General features: G+C 39.4%; 1 protein-coding gene across 1 annotated transcript in view; it reads left to right on the top strand.

Annotated features, from left to right (window-relative positions):
- The window catches only part of OXCT1 (3-oxoacid CoA-transferase 1), an 81,972-nt gene that overhangs the window by 5,251 nt on the left and 51,695 nt on the right, over positions 1–25,026 (top strand). Inside the window, exons 4-7 of the mRNA XM_066571434.1 lie at positions 10,966–11,101; positions 15,255–15,404; positions 17,100–17,206; positions 23,731–23,791. Coding sequence (XP_066427531.1) covers positions 10,966–11,101; positions 15,255–15,404; positions 17,100–17,206; positions 23,731–23,791 — 454 coding nt within the window. The remainder of the gene's footprint in view (positions 1–10,965; positions 11,102–15,254; positions 15,405–17,099; positions 17,207–23,730; positions 23,792–25,026) is intronic.

Genomic DNA, 25,026 nt, shown 5'->3' with positions numbered 1-25,026 from the left:
ATGTGAAAAGGCTGATATATATTAAAAACATCTTTCTTTTCACCATCATAATTTTATATTAACCAGACAGCTTGGTTCGAAAGTGTTATTTTTGGAAGGAGCCCAGGAAGCTCAGTACTATGTGTATACTTGACTTTGTCAAGGACCAATTGTCATGGTGTAGAGTTGCAGTTATGTTACTATAAATATTTTTTTTATTTAAATTTTTGTATATTTAACTGGTTGACTGTAACTGGAAAGTCTTGAGAGGCTTTAAGTATCAGTGATTTTGTGTGTATTTTTTTTGTGAAGTTCCAAATAGGTATATATTTTTTAAACTCAGTTTGGTGCTTTCTGACCCTCTTACTGTATTTGTTATTTTAAAAAAGATTCCAAGCAACACAAAACCAGCAGAGAATATCTATGATGAATGAATGGAGAGTCTCTTTAATGAGTCTTCAGATTTTTGATTTATTTTTTTAAATGCTTGCCCCTTAAGAAATTCATGTGGGGTTGAAATTGAGAATACTTCTTTCTTGTATAATTTCTCATCTTCTCATTCAGGCTAATTTTTACACAAACTGTTCATTATAGTTATATAATAAGCTCCACAATACCTAATACCTTATACCTAATACCTTATAATACAATATAGTTATATGTAAGCTCCACAATACCTAATGATCCCCATATAGAGAAATAACTACAACCACTTCTGTTGAAGTGCATTGATGAAAATATAAATTAAATTAAATAAAAATATTAATATGTAAAATATTAATTGCACATTTATTGGATAGCAGATTTTTTTTTTGGTATTTGGTACATACACAGTCAAGCTTAAGCTCCTTAGAATCTTGTGGGAAACAATTTCTGCTGGATGATAAAAGGAAGGAAGGAAGGAAGGAAGGAAGGAAGGAAGGAAGGAAGGAAGGAAGGAAGGAAGGAAGGAAGGAAGGAAGGAAGGAAGGAAGGAAGGAAAGAAAGAAAGAAAGAAAGAAGGAAAAAGAAAGAAAGAAAGAAAAAGAAAGAAAAATAATTTTGTGTGGAAAGGTCAAGCTCTAGAGTAGAGATCATTAACTTTCCTCATAGTCTTATTTTTGAATAACACACATATATTTGCAGATAGAGAGGTTGAACAGATGTTCCTGAAGGGGAGGTGAAAGTCTGAATATGAGAAAAAGATGAGAAAAAGTAGAAAGAGGAGCACTGTGCAATAGGATGAAAAGGAAGACATTTTGTATTGCATTCTGAATATAATTGCTGATATTATAGGTTAGAATTAATTTATGTTGAAATAATATTAACTTTCCTGAAAGTTCTTTGGATTTTGAGGTGGAAGTGATTTCTGAAAAAATTTCCACTGGCTGCTGGCAAGAAAGCAAAATTTAATTCCTGTTCTCTTGAAACTAGTTTTGTATAACATTCATGAAAGCCTGGAGAGTTCCTTACAGAGCAGTGTAACAGTTTGAAAATTGTTACAAGGGCATCTAGAGTTTTTTCTTAAAGTCTAGTTGGTAAAAATACAAGTTTTACTCTTCTGTTGGACAGTATAATTTACTTTGAAATTTAATTAATAATAAAATAACTGTTTAGTCTATCTTTGTATTTACTGTATTCCTACTGTGTGGAATTTAGCCTGCTAAAGTATGGTAGTGTTTGGGAACCAGGTTAAAACATAGCTGTTGTCAGAAATGAAGTCAGAATTCTCATAACAGCAATTGATACAATTTCTAATCTTCTAATTAGCCGGTAAAAAAGCATGCTTTTCTAATATCATGCATCTTCTTAGCATCTTCTAATACCATGTCCAAAAGTTTAGTGGTATTATCTATTATCAAATATTGGAACACCAATAAATGCTTTTACAAATGAAGGAGCACAGCAGTCATATACCCTACAGCAGTCGTATTCAAAAGGTCAATTGTTCCTGTAATGTTGAGGTATCAGGCACTTTGTGGAATGAGTAATTTGCCACTTTCAAATTGCCATGTGGTTTAGTGTGCTTTTCTTTGGTGACCTTGTGTTGCAGTTGATGCCTGGCTGTGTTTCAGTTTCTTGACTGCAGCTGCTTTCTTTTCTCCAGCTCTTCCAGCCAATAGGAGGTAATTGGTTGTGGTAAGGTTTTCTTGTCCTGCAGGGGTTAGCAGGCAGCTTGTAATTGGATCAGGGAAGGAGCCAAGTGCACGGGGACAGACAGCCTGTTCTGGAGAGCGGTGCAGCTGCATGGATTAAGTCACATGCCTTTCAATATGTGAGAACCATGGAATGTTACAGAGCTGTCTGTTTATAACTAAAATAGCAGCAGTAGAGATAGCGATTCGCTTACAGCTAAGGGAAAGCGGTAATTAGAAAGTCCTGAGGTGTTCTTGCCAACTTTTCTAGCTGGAAACAAGGTTCAGCAGAGCCTAGAATGCTTGGCAATATCTGGAAACAACATTAAAGGAGTAGGATGTTCACAAGTTCACATACTACTTACTGTTCTGTACTGCAGTGTAATTGGGAGGAGATTCCTCCTGCAAAAACTTGTTCAAATCATGTAATTGCTGGCAAGTGAAGTCCTGTTTTTGGCCTCTTTAAAGCTTTTCAATGACAGGTTGTACAGTAGTGTGATGGGGTGCTCGGCTTTCTGTCTGCTGCTGCACATTATGCCCGTGCTCATGCTGTGTGCTGGCCATCGAAACAGCACCTTTAAGAGCAGTTACTCTTTTGCCAAGCCAAACAAGGCAAAGTGTTTGAAAGTGAAGCAGTTCAAATATCCAGTACCTCTGGTATTTACACAACTTGCTGCAGGGGAAACTGAAGCTTGTGAACCCAGGGCAATAGTGCAAGATAACTGACAGATAGGTGTGCTTCTAAAATACATCCTCTCACACCTTCTCCTATAACTTGTTTTCTTTATGTTGTTCATACTGTAAATACTTCATTTACACTGTGTTTTTGTAAGCCCTTTAAATTGAGTGTGTTCTGTCTCAGTAGGCTACCAAAATCCATTTTATTACAGATTTTCTTCATTCTTGTTTTAATTTGATTCATCCTACATTTGCCAGTATTAAAATAAATAAAAATATTTTAAAATAGTAAATAAATGAAAGTAAATGAATGGATAAATAAATAAATTTTAAAAATCTCATTTTAAACATTGATTCAGTAAATTCCCAACATAGCTGTGATTAGTATACCTTACCTTTTTGGTTGTTTTTCTCATCTCCATGTAACTTCATGGTATCTTTTTGCATTCTGATTGGAAGTTGCTTGGAACCTGGGACTTGGATGTTTTGGCTCAGCCAAAATTAGGCTCAGCTTTGCCTCAGCTAAGACTTTCTAATGCAGGCTACCTGTTATTTCAGGCCCTGTGTTGCAACAAAAACTATAAACATAGCCAAATATTTTGAATGAAAGTTAAAAAAAATGGGCATGAAATTATTATTTTTAATTAATTGTGCTTAATAAAATGGATAAATAATTTTGGCTATAATCACATACTAAAATCAGCATTGTATCCACCACCTGAATAGGCTGAATTTTGCAGATTGAAAATGAAGTCCATTATTTGTGATAACTGTGTGTGTGGTCTGATTGTTTTATCAAATTTTGGTTTTGTCTGTTTTTGAGACTTAAAAATGCATCCTTTTTGAATGCAGTAGTTTTGAATAAAAGGTTTTCACTTACACTAAAAATAGAGATGTCACAGTTAAGATCATAATTGCTTATCACCTGGGCGATCATCTGAAAGGGGATTGACAGCATCTGTCAGATTATCACTGGTGCAGATTGTGTTCTTAAAAGGCATTATCAGCTTTTTGAACCTTTGGTCTCTGTATTCTTTTTGAAGGTCTTTTAATGTTACAATGTTAGGCATTAGGAAGGAAAAGATGACTTTGAGATAAGCATTTGCACTTTTGAGCATGGTGCCTGAGTGCCATTACTTAGCTCTGTTAAGCACAATACTCTTGTTTTCCTAATGGGTTGGGCTATTTGTGGTTCCCAAATCCTCAAAAGACAGTGTCTGTGGGATCAGATGCAGTGGTAAACTTACTGCACCCCATATTCTAAAGCACAAAATGTATCTTTATATTCTTTGCAATTAAATAATTTGGATTTAAGACAGGCTTGATAAATGTTCTGTAAAGTAAAGTTTAAGGTTATCTCATTTTTCAGTTGTTGCTTTGAACAGTACATTTCTGTTAAAACAAGAATGTGTCTGTCATCTTTGCTGTGGATTCCCTGGTTTTTCTTAAATGTAATGTAAGAAAAACATGTGGCTTAATTCCACTGTTACTGTTACTAAAATATCTATCTATCTATATGTATGTCTGTCTGTCTTAATATTACTTACACTTATTAAAAACATATTCAAATGTAAATGTATATAAAAAAATACCATCATGTGGAAATTGCATTTTAAATTCACAGAAGGTTGTGAAGTATTTTCCATATAGTATTAAATATTGAGTGGTTTTAGTGGAACAAATTAGATAATCTTTTGCTTCAGAAAGTTAAAAGGTAACTGAAAATGTCTGAGGAACAGGAAAGGAGGCTTGTATGTACACAGAGATGGGATCAAGGTGATGCTCAGAGTGTCTTACAGTGTGTGTGTCATTTTTGTATATTTATAAGAAATTCTTCAAATATCCCAAATTAGATATATTTTCAGAAATGAAAAAGAAGGCCACCTGTGATTCTTACTTCTCTTGGTAGAGAGAGAAGAGTGGAATTATGTAAAATCCTGCACATGGCAAATTGCCAAAATCAGGAGACTATATATTTTCAGTGAATTTGATTATTTGATTTTTTTTTTAATTGTCTGCATTCTTTAAAAATAATCTAATCAGATGCTTTATTACAGCTGTTAAATTGCTGACACTGTTTGAACTGCAAATCCCTGAAAATCTGCCTTAAGTCATCTAGCTAATTTTAGTGTGGAGGTGATCTACGATTTTGGCAGGGCAGATTGTTCTAACTTTGTACTACTTGGAACTATTGAGAAATCAGCTGTGGAGATAGCTTTCTGGTTTTGATGACAAATGAGAAAAAGAATAGATTAGCACTCAGCGTGGTTGAGGAATTGGTTGTAGAAATGACAATGAAAGTTAAACCTATCTTTTGGCTAGGTGACTTTTAGAAGTACGATGCCTTCATGATGAAATTTAAATATTTATCAGATTAATTCTATATGATATACCTTCTCTGTGAAGGAAAAATATGGTACATTTTAGACATTTTGAATAGGGTTGTTCGACTTGTTATTATAAAACACAGTACACCATTTCATACCAGAAAGGAATGTAGAGAGGGGAGACTGCTGCTGGTGTAACCATGCAATCTACGGGATTTCTCCTCTGGAGAAATTATCTCTGCCTTGTATGGACTTGGCCTATATGCCTGCACCCATCACTGTCACAGCAGAAGAGCATCATTTTTGGAGGAGGATGGTGGAGGAACAATACTGCCATTTTGCTGTGAGACTCAAAAGGAAGCTATGAGAGCAGAGAGGACAGAGTTCCCATGAGAATACTTCAGTAGCAGAAGGACAAGGGTCCAATGTGGACACTGCAGAGAAGGAGTAGAGGGAGAGTAAGGCTCAGGAATGCCAGTTTGCACACAGGGCTTTGTGATTTTCTACAACCCTGGCCTCCCTCCCTCCTTCCCTCCCTCCTTCCCTCCCTCCTTCTCATAGGCTCCTGAGCAAGACTGCCATAGCATATGGCAGCGCCCATACTTCTCTCTTCCACCTCTCTTTTCAGTCTACAGAGAGCTTCTTTTTTCTTTCTTCAGAGAGCTTCATCCTCTCTTTTTTGCTTTCCATTTAGCAATTTGCAATCAGACATATGGGAAAATATCCTAGGAAAACAAGGTTGCTGAAGACAGTGTGAAGATATTTGGCTAAAGTCAAGAAACAACAAGGCAAATAAGCCTTATATCTCTGAATATTTACCTTTCTGTGAGCTGAATCTGTTTTTCTCTGTCTGTTTGTTAACTCCTATTTCTCACCTTGTTCTCCTCATTCTTGGTACCCTTTGGGAAGTGAGGGATGGAGAAGGAGAAACACAGTATCATCTAAGCCGGCTCTTTAGTGGCCTTACAGATGGGGAAATTATGGTGGGACATAGTGTCATTGTTATAAGCCAGCTGTAAGATTGGGGAAGATGAGCTATAAAGAACTGTTACATGATTATCTGCATTAATTTTGCCCTGGGTGTGCCTGCACTTTTGTTCAGTGTCTTCCAGCAAATACCATGTAGTATACATTTATTAATTTTCTGCACAAAGGCTGTTAAGGATCTTTCTGGTGCAGCCAGGATTATACTTTATTTTTGTGGACCTAAGAATGTGTGTCCCTAAGAATGCGAGTGGTACCTCTGTCCACATAACTTTCTTGTTGGTAAAGTTACATGCTATAGTCAGGCACCCCTGTAAGCCTGAAAGTAGTCTCTGCTACTAAGAAATGCCATGCAGGCAGTGATTGATGCATTCCTTTTAGTTGGGAAGCATATCTGGTCTTCCTTAGGAATTGTGGATCTGTCAGAAGGCATAATTGCATGTAACTTGGAGCAAATCCTTTTGAAGACTGAAAAGGTGAAGTTGAAAATAAAGTCAGCCTCTCATCTTCTACATGGAGAATGTCAGAGGAAATTGGTTCCTTTCCTCACCCCTAGCCTATTGCCAAGAAAATTTCTAGCTCTAGAACAGGTCCGTCTGTTATCAAGTTTCATGCTTCATTATGTAACACTTGGAGCTGATGAATACCTAAAAAGCCTGTCTGTCTATCTCCAGAAGCTGACTGGTATCTTTACATAAAATGTTTTCCTGCAGTAGAACCAGCCATTTATGTGCATTTTTTGGCAGCAACACCTAGTTGCAGAAACTTTGGTTTCTGCCTGAGGTGGAGCCTTGCCACAGGATTCTTATTGCATGCTTTTCCTTCTCAATCTGTAGTTTTCAGGGGTGGTGTAGTTTTACCTTCCTATCTTTCCAGTCACCAAATTACGAGAGGAGGAAGATCAGGGGGTGCATCATGTTAGTTCCTTGATCAACACATTTTAATTCTCCAAAACTCGATGTATTCATTTTAATATTTCATAACTAACAATTTCTGGTCATGTGTAATCTCCCAGGAATATCAGCTTCTGAAGACTCTTTGAACAATTAGTAGAGGAAGCTATCTCTTTAAGAAATCTAGAAGGAGACCCTCATTCTAATTGATGCTGCTTTCCATCCAGTAAAGGCAGCTGGTCTGTTCTGACCACACCCACATGTTTTAGAAACAAATAAATATCTTTACAAAGGCAGAGAGAGGGGAGAGTTGTAATTGTCTTGTGATGTTTCCTTTTACACAACCCCCCCAACAATAAGCCATTGTATGTTTTGTGCCAGAGTGTGTGACATTCCAAGTAGCCATTTTTTTTCTGCTTAAGAATGCAAATTTTTATTTCCTGCTTCATCAGGCTGTGTAGGCCTTGTTGGTGTGTGAGGCTTTTTATCAGTTTGGAAACTTAGGTAATGTCTTCTTCCTGTGATGCTGTAGAATGTGTTATGCTTGAGGCACCAAAGAAGAAGGGCTGAGAGCAGCAGATTATTATTTATCTGCAGTGAAATACCGACATGTTGCCTTTGACTACTTCCAGTACACTGGAGATGTGTGGGCTAGATCTGTCTGGGAGTCATATTTGGTGAATTTTTTAAATTAGAAAAGGCAGACATAGCTTTTTTCAGGAAGTTTCTGTAGGTCTGAGAGGGACAAAACAACTGGAATGAACGTGTTGCTAGACAATCAGAGCTCCTTAATTTTCTTGTCTATATCAATAATTTGGGGTAACTTGGGTCACTGATATCCTTAATGAATGCCTTGTTCTCTTTTCCTATATGCATTTCATGTATTCTATTGATTCGCTTTTCATCTTAATACAGAATGGGCAAACTTCTAGAAATCCAAACATATCTGAAGGTGAAAGAATGCATTCAGTGTCTAGCACTAATGTGTACTTTCCCTTTTCTGACTGCACTCATAACAACTATGTCAACTTCTACCACACCTTCTTCCTTCCTATCTAGGGCAGCATATTTTTATTGCATTTGCCTTTGTTTTCATTTGTAAAGGACTGAATCCGGCTTGTGAAATAGGTGTATGGGGTATATTCTTTTCATGCACTCAGTAAAGATTCTTTTTTTTTTTCTTTCTATGGTTGCTGTTTGATAGGTGGAGTGTAGCCTGCAAGGCAAATTTTTATAAGGTAACATTTTGAGGGTAAACATAATCAAAGCTGAAAAGTTCAAAAGCCTCTTTGCTTAAAACTACATGATCAAGAAAGCAGCAAAAGACAGTAAGGGCGAACTAATAACTATTGCCATAGAACTGTTATATTGAAAGAAGTATCCATAAACCAGAGGATTTTTGAAAGTTGTAATCTTGGATAGAGATGTCACATGAAAATCAAAGGGAAAATAAGAGTGAGAACAGTGTTTTCTGTGTGAAATGTGTGTTTCTTGGGACGTTGACATGTAAGAGAAAAACATAGGAAACATGAAATATGCTGAAGTCTTCAAAATGGGTTTTTGAAGGGACATGAAAACTGATGCATATGAAGGCAAAAGGGTTATTTTAGCTGGAAACCTAAATACAGATTGCATCCTCAGAAGAGATGGATGGCAGTGTATTTTCTTTCAAATGTACATCTAAAAAACCCTATATGAGTAATGGCAACAGGATTTTGTGCTGTTGCTCTGAAGATTAAGTGCATGTGGGAGTTGAAGTAATTTTGTGTTACCAGGCAGGCAGAACCTCCTGGTGCATGACTTCTGAAAGGGGAAATTCCTGTTCTCATTGTGCTAAGGAAATATGATCTTGTTGTATGCTCAATAACAGATCCTCACAGCAATTTTGTTTTTGAACAAATTTGCTACATTTGAGAAGAGTAAGAAAGAGTGACTTAAGAGGTGAAGAACAACTTGGCATGAGTGTGACAGGATAACCTTTGTAAAACTTTCTGTTTAATTTCTTCATAACTACAGAGTTTCATTTGATAGAAGATACCTCACAGTAGTAGATCAGGAAATCAAGTGTATCCACATGGAATCCTGCAAGATGATATGCAAAATCCTATTAAGGACAATATGCTTCAGTAGCTGCTTCTGAGAATGTAGGAGCAAGGATTATGGATCTTAGTGAAATGAAGGAGAAATTTCTTTAACCATTACAAATCTGCTCCTGGCCCTCTCTTGCCATCCTTTCTTACACCAATGCACATAGTATTTCATTGTCTTCATGCAGAATTTGTTTTTTCTATTTGGTAACTTCCAAGTTTTGTAATGAAAAGAGCAGTGTTAACCACCTGAATGATACACAGAGATTGCAAACTCTGGCTTGCAAGCAGTTCAGGAAGCTTCCTCTTGTTCTTGCACTAGAAAGCACTGTACAGTTTTGTTTCAATTTTGCACTTTTGCCACACAGTGCCATAATTACACCAACCTGTTTAACTGCCATCAGGTGTTGACTGGTCTTTTACATTTGTTTACTACCTTTTACAATGAGATGTAAGGGTCAGATAGTTTTCATGTGAGAGGAATTGTCCTTCTTTGAATTATTCTATACAGGAAATTCTGGCTTTTAAATTTTTTATTCTTTTTTGTAATCTCTTTTGCCCACAAGACTCCTCTTTCCTCTCTATTCTTGGCTCTTGTAGTTTCAAGCTGGAGGATTTTTTTCTTGTGGTGGGTTAGAAACACGGGTTGTTTCTAGGCAACGCACATTTTAGTCCCGAGGCTTTGGCACCAGAACATTTTGGAAGTTGCATCATGGTTAGATTTTTAACTTTTTTTTAATCGGTCAGAGTTGGAGAGTGGAGCAAGCTTTTATAATAAATCGCATTTTTTTGTATCTAGAGAACATAGAATAAATTCAGAGAACCAGGTCAGAGAAGCTTGTTTCACTTCCTCTCATCCAGTTTCTAAAGTGCTTGAGTATGCACTGAAGTGGGCCGCCTCCTAAAATAGTCCTAACCTTAAAATAGTGTTCATGATGCATGCAGTTGCGAAGGCACTGGGGCTGCATGTCTGTCCATGCAGCTCTCTGAGTATTGTGGTGGGAGAGGAAGAGCTGGTGCTGGTCCTGCTCGCTCAGCCCCTCTCCCTTCACCTGCAGCACTGGTGCTGCAGTGCTGTGCTATGGCTGGCAAGCATTTCCACTTTTATATTTGAAAATGAATACTGCATAATAGTAAAGTTTTTAAATCTGGTCTTAGTTTGGAGCTCTTCTTCTGGAAGGGTGTTTTCAACAGTATTCATATATTCAAGTACACAGTATAGCATACAAACATAATGAAGGATATCAGAATTTTGGAAGCATTGGCACAAGAAAAATGTTGTATAGCATCTCTGGCATTCAGTTTCAGTTGACATAGACAAGAAGATCTTGTTTGTAGTGCCAAAATCCTTTGTTGGAGTAGGTGGTTATTTAGTAAGAGATTTAATTATTTATTATTATAAGAAAATTTAAGTACAAAAATTCTCTTACCTCATATAATAACTAGCATTAGAAATATCAATGCGCCTTTCTCCTTGGGCTGCTAAGCAATCAGTTCTCTTTTTCCCAGTGAGCAGAAGTGTAAACAAAAATATGTCTTTATTCACTCAAAGCCATGTCTGACTTTTTAGTAATTTGGTAAGGCTTTTTAAAGGAGTGGATATGTAAAATAACACCACTTGTCAAGCTGGTATTTTTCAGCTGCTAACATGTGAAATTACTTTAACTGGAACTTTTTGGGTGTATTCTGTGCCTTGGAAGACATGAGGTCTGGAAACTGAAATATTAAATTTTAATTGTAGCTGATGCTTTACCCTCTAAAGGCTGGAATTTGTTTTTTGTCTTCAATTTGTTATGTGTGGGGGAGATAACTCTGCCTTTTTTTGTTAAGTCATTACAGCTTATCAAGTGGTTTTTTTACAATAAAACTGTTTTGTCTGGTTTTTTTTTCATTTTCTACACAGTGTTGACAATTTTGGACTTGGTCTTCTGCTTCAGACAAAGCAGATAAAACGCATGGTGTCATCATATGTTGGAGAGAACGCTGAATTTGAACGCCAATATTTATCTGGTGAGCTTGAAGTTGAGCTTACACCACAGGTAAGGAGTTTCTCTAGGAGAGTGGGTTCTTTTAATTTAAAATATTGAGTAGAATAATGCCTAAGTGCTCTTATAAAATTCTTTTGCAATCGAAATGTTTTGCTTGTGTGCAGAAGACGCTTGCCATCTGTGGTAGGCTGACCCTGACTGGATTCCAGGTGCTCACCAAAGCCTCACTCTAAACTCCCCTCAGCTGGACAGGGAGGAGAAAATATAACAAAAGACTCATGGACTGAGATAAGTAAAGAGAGAGATGCCAGGTGCTCACCAAAGCCTCACTCTCAACTCCCGTCAGCTGGACAGGTGTCATAACAAAAGACTCATGGGTTGAGATAAATAAAGAGAGAGATCACTCACCAATTATGATCTTGGGAACGATAGACTCATCCTGGGGAACTTAATTTAGTTTATATCAGTCAAATCAGAGTGGGCTAAGAGAAGTAAAACCAAATCTTAACACTGCCTTCCCCTACATACACTTTACCCCAACCCTACCTTCTTCCTGTTCCAATGTGGATTCCCTGCGGAGTCACAAGTCCTGCCATCAAAACTGCTCCAGCATGAGCTCCTTTTTCCTTGGAGCCACAGGTCCTGCTGGGAGCCTGCTCCAGCCTGGGCTTCTCATGGGGTCACAACCTTCTTTCAGGCATTTACCTGCTCGGGTGTGGGATTCTTCAGGGGCTGCAGGTGGATTTTGTGGCCCACCATGGGCTGTACGGGCACAGCTGTCTCACCATGGTCTTGCCACGGGCTGCAGGGGAATTCTCTTTTCTGGCACCTGGAGCACCTCCTGACCCTCTTTCTTCAGTCACCTTGATGCCTCCAGAGCTGTTCCTCTCAAATATTCTCACTCCTCTCTGCCCTGGATGCAGAGGGAGTGCACACTTATATCTGTGCAAGAGGGTCTCCTTCTTCAATATGCTGTCCCAGAGGCACTACCACTGTTGCTGATGGGCTTAGTCTTGGAACCAGCTGGCACTGGTTCTGTGGACACTGGAGGAAACTTCTGGCATATTCTCATAGAAACCACTCCTCTAGCTACCACAACCTTGCAAAGCCAATATACCACCTTAGGGTCATGCATCTGCTAAGAACCGACTGTATGTTATTTGTGTGAATTCCTTTAATGGAATCAATTATTAATAGATTATATTCATATGAAGCTTTAAAATATATATATAAATATGTATAAATATATACACTCACATATGGAGATGGTAGAAAAAGGCATAAAATACGCTCAGTACTGTGGCCCCATATAAAGGGAAGGAAGTCAAGAAGCTGCTCTGTTCCCATCTTGGTGGCAGGTTTGGGGGATGTTGCATGTGCAATGCCTGCCATCTAGTGGGCAGGAATCAAATTCGGAGATTTCATTCATTGTGAGATAAAACCCTTTTTGGCTTGTTCATTAACTCTTAGCAAAATTATTCTTTGTATACTGTTATAAGCAAATTTAAAACTTTACTTTTTAGCACCATATTTTCAATTATTTTAGCACTGCCAAGCTACCCAAATAGCATGAATGCAATGAGATCCTAAAATCATTGATATCAGTTATGTTCTATCGAGATCAGCTTCTGTGAAGTTGGTGTTCTAACTTCAAAGACTACAGCATGTTAGTGTGTGGCATTTTCAGAGCTGACACATAAAATTTGGGCTTTAAACATCTATTTATATAAATGTCTGAGAAAAACAACTGTGTTAAGTTTTCGTTAAGATTGGTATCTTGAGCTCCATCTCTTGTGAATCACAGAATCAATCAGGTTGGAAGGATCCACAGCAGGTCATCTGGTTCAACCTCTTTGCTCAAGCAGGGTCATCTCAGAGCACATGGCAAAGATTGTGTTCAGATGGTGCTTGAATATCTCCAGTGAAGGAGACTACATGACCTCTCTGGGCAGCCTGTTCCAGTGTGTGGTCAATGTCAGAGTAAAGAATTTCTTCCTCATGTTCAGGTGGAAATTCCTGTGCATTAGCATCTGTCCCTTGTCTCTTGTCCTGTTGCTCAGGACCCCTGAACAGAGCCTGGTCCCTCCTCTTGATACCCTTTCTTCAGATGCTTACAGGCATTGATAAGGTCCCTTCTCACCTCGAGGCTGAACAGGCCCAACTCCCTCAGCCTTTTCTCATAAGAGAGATGCTCCATTCCCTTAAGTATCTTTGTTACTCTTCACTCCAGGACCATCTCCAGGAGTTCCATTTCTCTGTTGTCCTGAGTAGCCCAGAACTGGACACAGCAGTCCAGACATGGCCTCAGCAGGGCTCAGTAGAGGGGCAGAGTCAGCTCCCACAATGAAGCTCCCATCTCCTGTTAGGATGCTTTTCTTGATGCACCTCAGTACACCACTGGCCTTGGCCCCAAGGACACACTGCTGGCTCATTGACACCAGGACTCCCAGGTCCTTCTCCGCCAACCTGCTTCCCAGCAGGCCAGCCCCTGGCCTGTACAGTGCATGGGATCATTCCTCCTCCTCAGGTGCAGGACCCTGGATTTTCCCATGCTGAACTTCAGATTGTTTTTCTCTGCCCATCTCTCCAGCCTGCCAGTGTCCCTCTGAAGGGCTGCAGAGCTCTCTGGGGTATTGGCCACCCCTCCCAGCTTTGTGTCATCAGCAAACTTGTTGAGGAGGCATCTGCCCTTCCTCCAAGCCATTGATGAAAAGTTAAACGATACTGGGCCCTCTATTGACCCCTGGGGGCACCCCAGTAACAGGCCTCCAACTAGATCCTGTGCCACTGATTGCAATGTTCTGGGATTGCCATTCAGCCAGTTCTCAATTCATCTCACTGCCCTCTCATCTAGTCCACTCTACCTGAGCTTGCCTATGAGGATGCTGTGAGAGAATGTTTCTTAGAATTACAGACATGAGTGGAACAGTTCCTTTTACACCCAGTCAGCAGGCCTGAAAATAGCCATACACTTGTCATGTTTGATGTTTCAAATGTCACAAATCTCACAATGTATTTTTTTCCTTCCTATTTAATGTTCAGTACTTTCACCTGGGTGACCATGAACTCCTTAGACATGTAGTTGGCTCCGTGGACTAGAGATAAGTTATGTAGATCCAGCATGGAAATAATGCGTCTACATATAAGGGGAAACAGTAAGGTGAATTAATTACCTGCTAAGAGATGTGGGGATTTGAAATATTTATGTCAAGAAAAATAGTCTCTCCTAAAATAGTGTGGTAAACCTTAGGCAAAGTGGGAGACTTTTGTATTATTGTTGCACAGTAAGGTGCAACACGGTGAGATCTTGAAACGATAAGGCTTCTTAGAACACAGGACTCTGTATCATTGCATGGCTTGCGTCTGCCTCTTGACACCATTTTGAAAGCTAACCAGAGGCCACTGTGCTTCTTGCAGGGTAACTGGGGAAAATAAAATCTATTAAACTGGGTAATTGACCATGATATTTTTGTCTTACCTTGAATCCAGGAAAATATTAATAAAAAATGTAGGAAATGACACTAATGAAAAGCAAACACACATCTTTGTCCATAAGTCCATAATTAAGGCAAATGAGAAATTTTTGCTGTTAGCATCCTGGACATATACTATAGCTGGACATAGAGAAGAGTGCAGACGGGGTGGTCAAAGAGAGTATAAAAACTGCTCTGTTTGCTTTTTGGTATTCTTGGCACGGGCAACCCAAATTACTGGACTCCCTCTTTCTTTCTCAGTCTGCCATGCTTGGCTGTTTACTAGGAATGGGTTCTGAAATTTTTCTTAGAATGTTGAAGAATGTACATCTGTTAGAGAAAAAAAATCTTCTAGGATATGTAGCTGGGTAGGAAAGAGAAAAATAACTCTGTACTGTTCTCAAGAATAATTGGTTGGGAAACAAGGAAGAATTGGTTGTGAAAAAAACTGAAAGAGAGGAGACATAGCCAAGTGCTCCCTGGCATTTGGGAGGTGGTTGTATGACAGCGTCATCTTGAGCAGTTCATGACTGTGTGTCAAGCATTTCTTTCCATATCCAGTACTAGTCCCACATGGGAAAGCTAAAACGTGAGGAAGAAATAGGTGATCACACCTGTCTACTTTGTGCAGAAGGAATGAACAGGATATAAAATAAAGTTAATGCAAGCCATTCATCAAAATTCGATTTGTTGTTCCCAAATGACGATTTCTTAAATGTGTTTTCCCATAGGGTACACTTGCTGAACGTATTAGAGCAGGAGGAGCAGGAATCCCGGCATTTTACACCAGTACTGGCTATGGGACGCTGGTGCAGGAAGGGGGTGCGCCCATCAAGTACAACACAGATGGCACCATTGCCATTGCCAGCCAGCCAAGAGAGGTAAGAGGTCTGATCGCCATTAGGAAGCCTTCAGCATTGAAAAATTAATTTCCAACATATTTACAAGATAAACAGGTGTTTAGGAAGGAGTTAAGTTTAACTTTACTGTACTCATTTAACTGGATGTCTGTGGTACCAGAGACATTAGCTTTGCTTCCATTGCTTACTGGTGTCCTCTGTGATGTGTTGAAGAAGTTTTTACAGTTCTAGAGTGATTTAGCATCAAGACCTGGTCCAAGTGAAAGCCTGCCTTGCTGCCTTCACATGGCTATTCTTTTGCTGTGTATTCAAACTAAGTTCAAAGTAAAACCTGTTAGGTAGGGCAGGTGCTCCTTAAATACTGCACTACGCAGTAAGCAGCCCTGCAGCTGCACATGGAGCTTCAGCCTTAGAAGAAGTGGGGCATTCTCATGTTAAATGGCAAGAGCTCAGTTGACACAAATTTCAGGAAATGCATTTCCCAACATTTGAAATGCAATTTAGTCTCAGTTTTTAAAATTGCAAAGAAATAAAAAGACTGTGGCTGTCAAGGGAGAAACAAGGGTTTCAGTTTGAAATTGGATGTAGAATTTGGAGAAAGGAAGAGATGTCTCAATGTCATAATGTTTCGTGAAGAAATGGGTGGGACTAATATTGTGTGTTCCCATTAGGCTGCATACAGCATTAAATTTCACCTCAAGAGCATTTCTCGGGTAAAGGTAATTCCACCCGAACCTATGGTTTTCATGTATTTTATACATGACTATTTGCAGTAGCTATACATTGTCTTAATCTTTTATATTCCCGTAATTTTTTTACTGCATACATCATTATGGTGTCTTACCATTTGGAGCAATGTTTTGTTCAATAAACAGCTTATAATTTTAATAACATTTTTCTTATTTTGTTTTGACATTTGTGGGAAAATCTCCCTAACTCTCCTCAGTCTAATAATGATGGAGTGCTAATAACATGACTAGCACGATTTGTTGATTCCATTCTTGACATCCATTTTGCACAGAAGTATCATTTTATAAAGGCTCAGATCTCCTTTTATGGTATTGGCAGACTGACATCTGATACATTTTTCTCATACTTCCCCTTTCAGCAACTTTAAAAAGCTCTCAAGTAATATTTGTGTATACTCTTACCTTCTACATTGTTAACAGAGGTGGTCCTTCAACTTTCTATATAGGATTGAAAGACTAGTTCTGTCCCTCTTCCATATTTTGGCTTCAGGCACAGTATCATTCATTCCAAATATTGGTCATTAATACAGGGAAAACCAAATGAAACTCAGCCTGTTAGATGACATGATTTGAGTAGTCTATCTTGAATTGACTTAATTTTGGATTTGGTGGTGGGCAGTGCTTTTGACCTTTTTCAGTTATTCTGCTTTAGCACTTCAGTTTTTTATTAGCTGGTAGATGTGCAGGACAAAGCATGTCTAATTCCAGTAGATGGAGCTGGAGGAATATGGACTCTCATGATGTTTCCCTAGAGACACTATGATAAAACTGGGGTTTATAGCCTGTGATAAAATTGGGGTTTCCATGCCTCTCTGTTATCATACAGCTTTTCAGTAAAAACTTCACAGAGTACAAAAAGAAGCTGAAATATAATAGTCTGCAAAATTAAGCCCTAAAATAAGTATTATTATACATGTGATATCTGTTGGAAGAAACCTACATCTCAATTTTGGACTTTTCTCTATAGGTGAGGGAGTTTGATGGCCGTCACTTTATTCTAGAGAAATCTATTACAGGAGATTTTGCTCTTGTGAAGGCGTGGAAGGCTGATCGTGCAGGCAACATAATTTTCAGGTATGACTTGTTTACTGGTGGGAAAAGATTATTTTACAGTTTAGGTAATGAATGAGAAGGAGAGTCCTGTCTCCTGTGTTATGGCAAAATAATGTTTTACTGATTTCACATTCTTTCATATTGCCTTTCCCTACTGTCAAATTACACTGCTATAAAACACCAAAATGTAATTGCTTTTTCTAATGACTTTTGAGAATTCAAACATAGCTATGAAGTAAAGCATTCATAGTTAAAAATGAGACACAGCAGACCGAAGTCATTATGATGATTGCTGAGAAACTTAGTATGTTCTTCAATATTCAATAACTTCAATATTCATGTTAGTTTAGGTCCTTTTTCTTGAGCAATTAAAGGCTTACCCAAGAAGTACAGGTTCATGCACAACAGAAGAGAAGGAAACTGAGTCAGTCTTCTGGCCAGTCAGTGATGGGAAGCCTGATTCTGTCTAAAGAAAACTGTGTTTAAAGTTTATTTCATCTCAGTGGTGTAGGGAAAGGCATCATAGGAATTTAAACATCTTTGCAATGAAAAGTTTGGTGTTGCACTACTGGGAAAATCTTTTATATGAGTTGCTCTGTTTGTGTTCTGGTTTGTCCTGAACTGAAGCAGGGGAGAGGTTTGCTTATGTTTAATGCCTGGTTTTTGTTTGTCTTATGGCTAGCAGATGAAAAGGTGAGTGTTGTAGTTATCATGTGCAGATTATTACAAGCACATGCTGATTGAGACTCTGTATGGAACAAACAAGGAGTTGGAAAAACAACTGAAAAATATGTGTATAAATTAACACCCATAAAGTAATGCTTTTCTTTATGCGTATATATATATATATATAGCCACATAATTAATACTAAACTAAAATACTTGAAAATTAATAAATCAGTTTTTATTTTGCCCAACACTTGGCATCCTGACTTGCCCATTGGCAAGACAATATGGTTTCTGATTGAAAGCTGACCTTTCTTGTATGTGTGCAGATGAATTTGACTGCTAAACTGCTCTCCTTAGGGTCTGGTACATTGAATACAGGAAACTCTCTTCCCCCTTGGCCCTGTCTTTGATCCTGAGTCACTACTCTCTGTGCTTTTATCCTGTATCTTTCTACTGATGCACACTGATGCGTAGTAGATACCTCTCAAAAGTTCTTTCATTCTCCATGGAAAGACTGGTTGTGTTCTCCTTTTCCCCTCTTCTTTATGTTCTCTTGTTCTCTCTGCCTTTCCTTCTTGCTGTTCCTTTCAGAAGTCTTCATTATGTCTCCCACATTCACACAATACAGCTGATAACAGATACTACTTCTATCTGGAGTGAAGAACTAAAAATCTTGACTCCTCCCTTCCACTGTAACTAATTGAAGATGGAAACTGATCATCATCTGGTGTCCTATTCCATACAGAATATTGCTAGCTCAAAGGAACATGTTTATGATAAGCAGTGACCTATTCTGTTTCTGGATGAGACAAGATTATCTGATAACATAGAACAGAGAAACATAGGGTCATCTTATAAGTTGCTGTCTGCTATCACTTTCACAGCAGTGTGGTACTATTCATAGTTGTTTCCTGTGACAGTGTGAAGCCAGTAGCAATGGTGTGTCTGCCAAACTGTTAATCACTGTCAAGCTAAGAGCTTTTATAAATTTAGAGGATGTAAGTATAAGTGTACGTAAGGTACACTTACTTGGACCACAGGCTGGCATTAATTTTTTTCCTATTCTCATACATCAAGCTATGCTGTTTTCTTGGAATTCAGAATGGCACCAACTTCTTTAGAAAGCTGCTTTTAAAACTGTTTGGTTTGTTTTTTTTTTTTAAAGTTTTACTTCATGGGTCCTAGATCTTTTGTCCCATACAGCATGTTGTGGTGGATTTCATTTCAGGCATCTTCATGGTGAGTGAGCTATTCTGCACCACTGAACAATGGTTAGCTTTTTTCTAAGAAAGGTCTTAACCTCTCTTGGGGCTCATTAGGGACAGCATCAGGTAGTGCTTCTGTGGATAGTCAGAGAATCCCAGAATGGCCTGGTTTGGAAGGGATCTTAAATATCATCCAGTTCCAGCCTCCAGCTGTGGGCAGGAAGACACTTCACTGAGTTGGGTTGCTTAGAGGTCCATCCAGCTTGCCCTTGAACACTTCTGGGGATGGGGCATCCACAGCTTCTCTGGGTAACCTGTTACATTTCCTCACCACCCTCAGTAAAGAATTTCTCTGTCATATCAAAACTAAACCTCCCCTCTTTCAACTTGAAGCAATCTTCCCTTGTTTTGTCACTACGTGGCCTTGTGAAAAGTCCATCTATGTTGATTCCCTTCAGGTACTGGAAGGCTGTAATTTGGTCACCCTGAAGCCTTCTCTTTTCCAGGCTTAACAATTCAAATTCTCTTAGCCTTTCCTTGTGTGATACCTCTGATCATCTTGGTAGCCTCTGGATGGCTCCAGCAGGTCCCTGTCCTCCCTGTTCAGAGGACCCGAGCTCTGGATGCAGTGCTCCAGGTGGGTCTCAGCAGAGCAGTGCAGAGGGGCAGAATCCCCTCCCTGCCCTGCTGCCCACGGGGCTCTGGGTGCAGCCCAGGACACGTTTGGCTCTCTGGGCTGTGAGTGCCATGGCTGGGCCATGTGCAGCCTCTCACCCACAGCACCCCCAAGCCCTTCTGGGCAGGGCTGCTCTGGGCTGTTCATGCCCAGCCTGTGCTGGTACCAGGGTTGTCCCAGCCCAGGTGCAGCACCAGCACTTGGCCTTGTTAAACCTCATCAGATTCCCAAGGGCCACTTCTCCAGCTTGTCCAGGTGCCTCTGGATGGTATCTCACTCTTCAGAAGTGTCAAGGTGCCTCTGGATGGTATCTCACTCTTCAGAAGTGTCACCAGCACCACTCAGCTTGGTGTCATCTGCTAATTTTGCTGAGGATGCACTTGATTCCTTTGTCTGTGTCATTATTGTAGATATCAAATAACCCTGGTCCCAGTAGAGACCCCTGAAGGACAGCACTTGTCACAGATGTCCACTGGGTCTCTGAGCCATTGATCATTAACCTCTGGGTGTGACTGTTGAACGTATTCCTCATCTACCAAACTATGCAGTCGAATCTATCTTTCTCCACATTAGGTACAATGATGTTGTGGGGCTGTAAAGCCATGTCAAAAGCTTTACAGAAGTGCAGATAAATTACATCTATAACCATTTCCCATCCATTGATGTAGTCACTCCATCATACAAGACCACTATATTGGTTAGGCAGGACTTGGCTAACAGAAATGAAGTTTTGCTGGCTGTCCTAAATCATCTCCCTGTCTTCCCTGTCACTTAGCACACCTTCTAGGAGTATGCACCATGATCTTCCCAGGCACAGAGGTGAGGCTGACGGGTCAGTAGTTCCTGGGGTCCTCCTTTATATAATTTTTAAAGATGCGAATCATCTTTCCCTCTTTCCAGTCACCTGGTACTTCACCTAACTGCCATGACTTTTCAAATATCATGGAGAGTGATTTGTCTGTCTCCTTTGGCTCCCCTCCCTTTTCACCTGGTCCCATTCTGCTAGTTGTTCTAACCCCATGCACCTCGGCTTTACAAGCAAATACGTGGCTTGTTGGTGATGAAAATAGACTACTGACAAAGAAGCGGAAATGTTGAAGGAATGACCTGAGTCAGAGCCTCTTCTGTGAGAGTCATGTCAGGCCATCTCTTCATTCTTCAACTGGTTCTAAATTCAGCTCATACCTGAGGTGTCTCTGCATCTTCATATCACTGGATACGTAGTGGATGTACTTTGTTGGTTTAGTCTGCTATGAGCTAATTTGCTATCTTTTGCCTCTGGGAGAAAAGATGTCATGCCTTTGGGTGACTTAGAAATCCAGTGGAACAATGGAATGTTATGTAGACATTGCTGAATCTAAATGTCCAGAAATTTTTCTTAAAATAAAAATGCAAATTTGTCTAGCTAGTTTTTGAATTTCCTACTGCTATCTCATTAACATTATTCTGTGTTGGAAAATAAGTGTAGTGTAGTGCTTCTGTTTTTTTTTCTTCTGGATGATGTGCTCTTTAGAAATAAGGCCTTTGATCCCATAAAACTTCTGGATGGTGTGTTCTTTAGAAATAAAGCCTTTGATCCTGTAAAAGATTGCTGCTTCTGAAACAACTTTACCTAACTCAAGAACAGTTTAAATGGCAGAAGCTTTTATAAATTACGTCAGATTAGAGACCATTAGCTCTTCTTAATGTCAAATTAACATTATGAAATGTTTTATTTTAGTTTTTTCCCGATGTAAAAATAATTTTATATCAGTTTCTTTTACTGGCAAGAGTAGCCCCTACAATCTAGAGAAAGTCTTTGGCTCAGAAAAGTAGTTACATGGGATGAAATATTGAATTGTTAGTTTTGTCATCTTCCTTTCCCCCATCTGTATCCATTTTTTAGCTATTTTAATTCAGTTTTTCTATCTCTATTTTTCTTCTCATTTGCTACTCTGCCTAGTTTAGGGGAGTTTTTCCCGAATCACTACTAACTAGTATTGTTTTTGTCTCTCAGAGGACAGTATAAATTCACACTGTGGGGTATTTTCCTTTTGTTTCTTATTGTTACATACTTCTTTTGGGTCTGTATAGCCACCAAAAAGACCCATGGGAAGAAGATATTCATAGAATCACAGAATATGTTGAGTTGGAAGGGACCTACAAGGATCGTCAAAGTCCAGCCCCTGGCCCTGCACAGCACCATCCCCAGAAGTCACACCCTGTGCCTGGGAGCGGTGTCCAAACACTTCTTGAGCTCTGTCAGGCTGTTGCTGTGACCACTGCGCTCTGGGTGAAAAACTTTTTTCAGATGTCCACTTTTTCAGATGTCCAATTCCCAGACTCAGCTTCAGGCCATTCCCTCGGCCGTCACTGTCACCACAGAGCAGAGATCAGTGCCTGCCCCTCCTCTTCCCCTCACAAGGAAGACTGCAGTGAGGTGCCCCCTCAGTCTCCCCCAGGCTGAACAGACCAGGCCCTTCATCATCCTTGTGACCCTCCTTTGCACAATCTGTAACAGTTTAGTATCTTTTTTATGTTGTGGCCCCCAAAACTGCCCCCAGCACTTGAGGTGAGGCTGCCCCAGTGCAGAGCAGAGTGGGATAATCCCTCCCTTGCCCGGCTGGTGATGCTGTGCCTGATGCCCCCGGGACAGGGTTGACCCTTTGTTAGAGGCTTCGCAGCTGCTATATATTGCCAATAAAAAGGGGTTTGCCCAAGATAGGTATCTTTGGGTATAGCGGTGATGGTGTCGGTATGTGTGCTGGGATCCCGGCCGAGCTGCCGGCGGTGCCGGGCCTTGGCCGCGTCCCTCGGCGCTGCCCCCGAGCCAGGCGGTGGCAGCAGCGCCCCGAGGCTCGGAGCGGCTGCGGCGCCGGGCACGGTGCTGGCCCCGGGGGAGGAAGGGAGGGAGGCTGGGGGAGAGCCCCTGCAGGCTGGACTCCTTCGTCTTAAGGGCTTTTACCCAGCTTAAATGATTCTGTGAGTCTGTGAAATACGGATGGTCAGGGAGAAAATAGTGTTTCTGTGGAAAAACGATGTGGGAAAGGAGGTTTTATCTTGTTTTGAAGCCTGGTTTCATGGATTTTGAAGAAAAATTTTCAAGAATTCTGCTTTTTAACAGAGGAAAATGCTGAGAAGCTAGCAGTGGAACACCACTAAAGCATTTATAGTATTTCTTAATTATTAAATGTGCCATGCTGCTTTGTTTGTTTTCTGAAAAACACATGGAGTGGCTGACATAAGTCACTTATTTCCCCTGTGCTCCTAGGATCTTGGTGCAGTTGCCAATGAAGGTATACATGTTAAGTGTTGCTTTTATTCTCTAGACGTTCTTTTTCCTTGGTACAGAAATGCTTTGTGGGAATACTTAGGGTGAATGCCAGAGTCTTAGAGCGAGTGCCAAAATGTGGCAGAGGTTTGGGTTTTTTTATCTTGTTCACTTTATTGGTGGTTTTCTTTGTTTGGTTGTTTTTTTGTGGGTTTTGGGTGGGTTTTTTAGTTTGTTTGTTGCTTTTTAATTAAGAAAATTGGATTACATTTACTACCGGGTATAGTGCTATCCGAAATCCCTGTCTGGGTTAGGAAAGTTTACTTGAGAGATTGTTAGGCCTGGTACTGGTCCCCTCTGGAGATTAATTTCATTCTTTGTGCAGTGAAATAATGGTGTTGTACAAAGTCCAGCTTGCTGCTGCTTTTGGATCCAATAAATAAAGATATCAGTAACATACCAAATTTCAATTAAACAGTGTGCTGATTTAAAGTTGAAAGAGCTGTAATAAATACTTCCTAATGTAGAAAAACATGATTTCATTTCAGATGCATCTTACACAATTCCACAATACTTTTTTCTCCCTTACACTTTTTTTTAATTAGTTCTTCATCTATTTGGCAAAAAGCTTTGTGATGCTTAAAATACAGACATTCCTCTAGTAGCTTATCTGTGAAAAGTCTTTCATTGTACTATTATGGCCTTAAATATTTATTCTTTTTTTTTGTTTTGTTTTGTTTTTCAGGAAAACGGCAAGAAACTTCAACCAACCTATGTGCAAAGCTGCAAAAACCACTGTAGTAGAGGTAGGGAATTGAAATATAGTAAGCCCTATAGTCAACATACCCTTTTATTTTATATAGTATTCTGGAGACAGGCTGGGGGGATTTCAAATCAGGGTCATTGGTCTAACCTCTCCTCTTGGATTGCCTTCTCCTGGCACTGTGCTCTGCTTTGGTGAGCAGTTCCTTTGTTGCTGTACAACTGATGCTGGTCAGGACTTTGTGTTTGCTGTGATCAGCCTTTGAAAGGGAAACAAAGCAAGAGCCTTCAAATTTGTTAAATAAAGTAATACGTGGATGAAAGAGGAAAAGAGTAGGCTTAGGCTTAGGCTTAGAAGATTCACATAAGACTTAATGCAAAACTTACTGAAAATAAAATCAAGTACATAACAACAGAGATTAGGCAAACCACAGAGCTATCACAGTTGTGGTCTCTAAAATGTAAAAAAATTACATAAATATCAGTCCATAATGAGATACAGACATTTGGCTGTGTCTTGAGAATGAGGATGAGCTAGCTGATCTAGAAGTTTCTTCCAATCTTTTTGCCCTTCTTCTTTGTCTAAAATGATAATATTTAAAAACATGAAACAGCCTATTCTGAAAAAATATTGATGCCTGGAGAGTTGCTAAGGCATAGTAATATGTAAAAGATAGACTGCTCTCTTAGCTTTTTCTTCACTCTCTGTTAAGTTTTTTTATATGCCTAATAAAAGCTAAATGCAGTTTGGCAGTAAGATCAAGACAAACTCTTCTGGACTATTTCTAGTAAATGGTTTATGGAAGAGGCTGTTATTTCTTCAGGGTTTTTTGTTTGTTTTGTTTGGGGGTTGGCTTGGGGGTTTTGTTTGTTTGTTGTTTGTTTGTGAGATGTTATTTGGAAAATATATTTGTTATATAAGCATCTCTGGATAATACATTTGGGAACTTCATTTATTTCTTTGTGCCTTACAGAACTATCACAAAAAATACCATGATATTTGCCACGACTTACAGTGCCAATACAGCAAAAGATTCTCATGTTTTGTTTTTAAGAAAGGTTTCAAGTATTTTTCTATCTAAAAATTAAATAAAGAATCTTTTCTTCTAGACACTTGTCCTTTATACCTTGTTCAGTCTAGCATTTAAAGAATTTAAGTAGATCAAAGCCTTCCACCTACATTCCATCTCTTTCTCTCTTTCTGCTCTTCTATCCATGTAAGATAGGGTAGAATTTTCTTGTCAGTGAGCAGCTGATGTGACATCGTTCTTGCTGTAAT

The sequence above is a fragment of the Molothrus aeneus genome, unplaced genomic scaffold, assembly GCF_037042795.1.
Source record: "Molothrus aeneus isolate 106 unplaced genomic scaffold, BPBGC_Maene_1.0 scaffold_526, whole genome shotgun sequence".
In the NCBI taxonomy this organism is placed as follows: domain Eukaryota; kingdom Metazoa; phylum Chordata; class Aves; order Passeriformes; family Icteridae; genus Molothrus; species Molothrus aeneus.
Note: the sequence above shows the minus strand (reverse complement) of the source record. Positions and strands in the feature narration are given on the sequence as shown.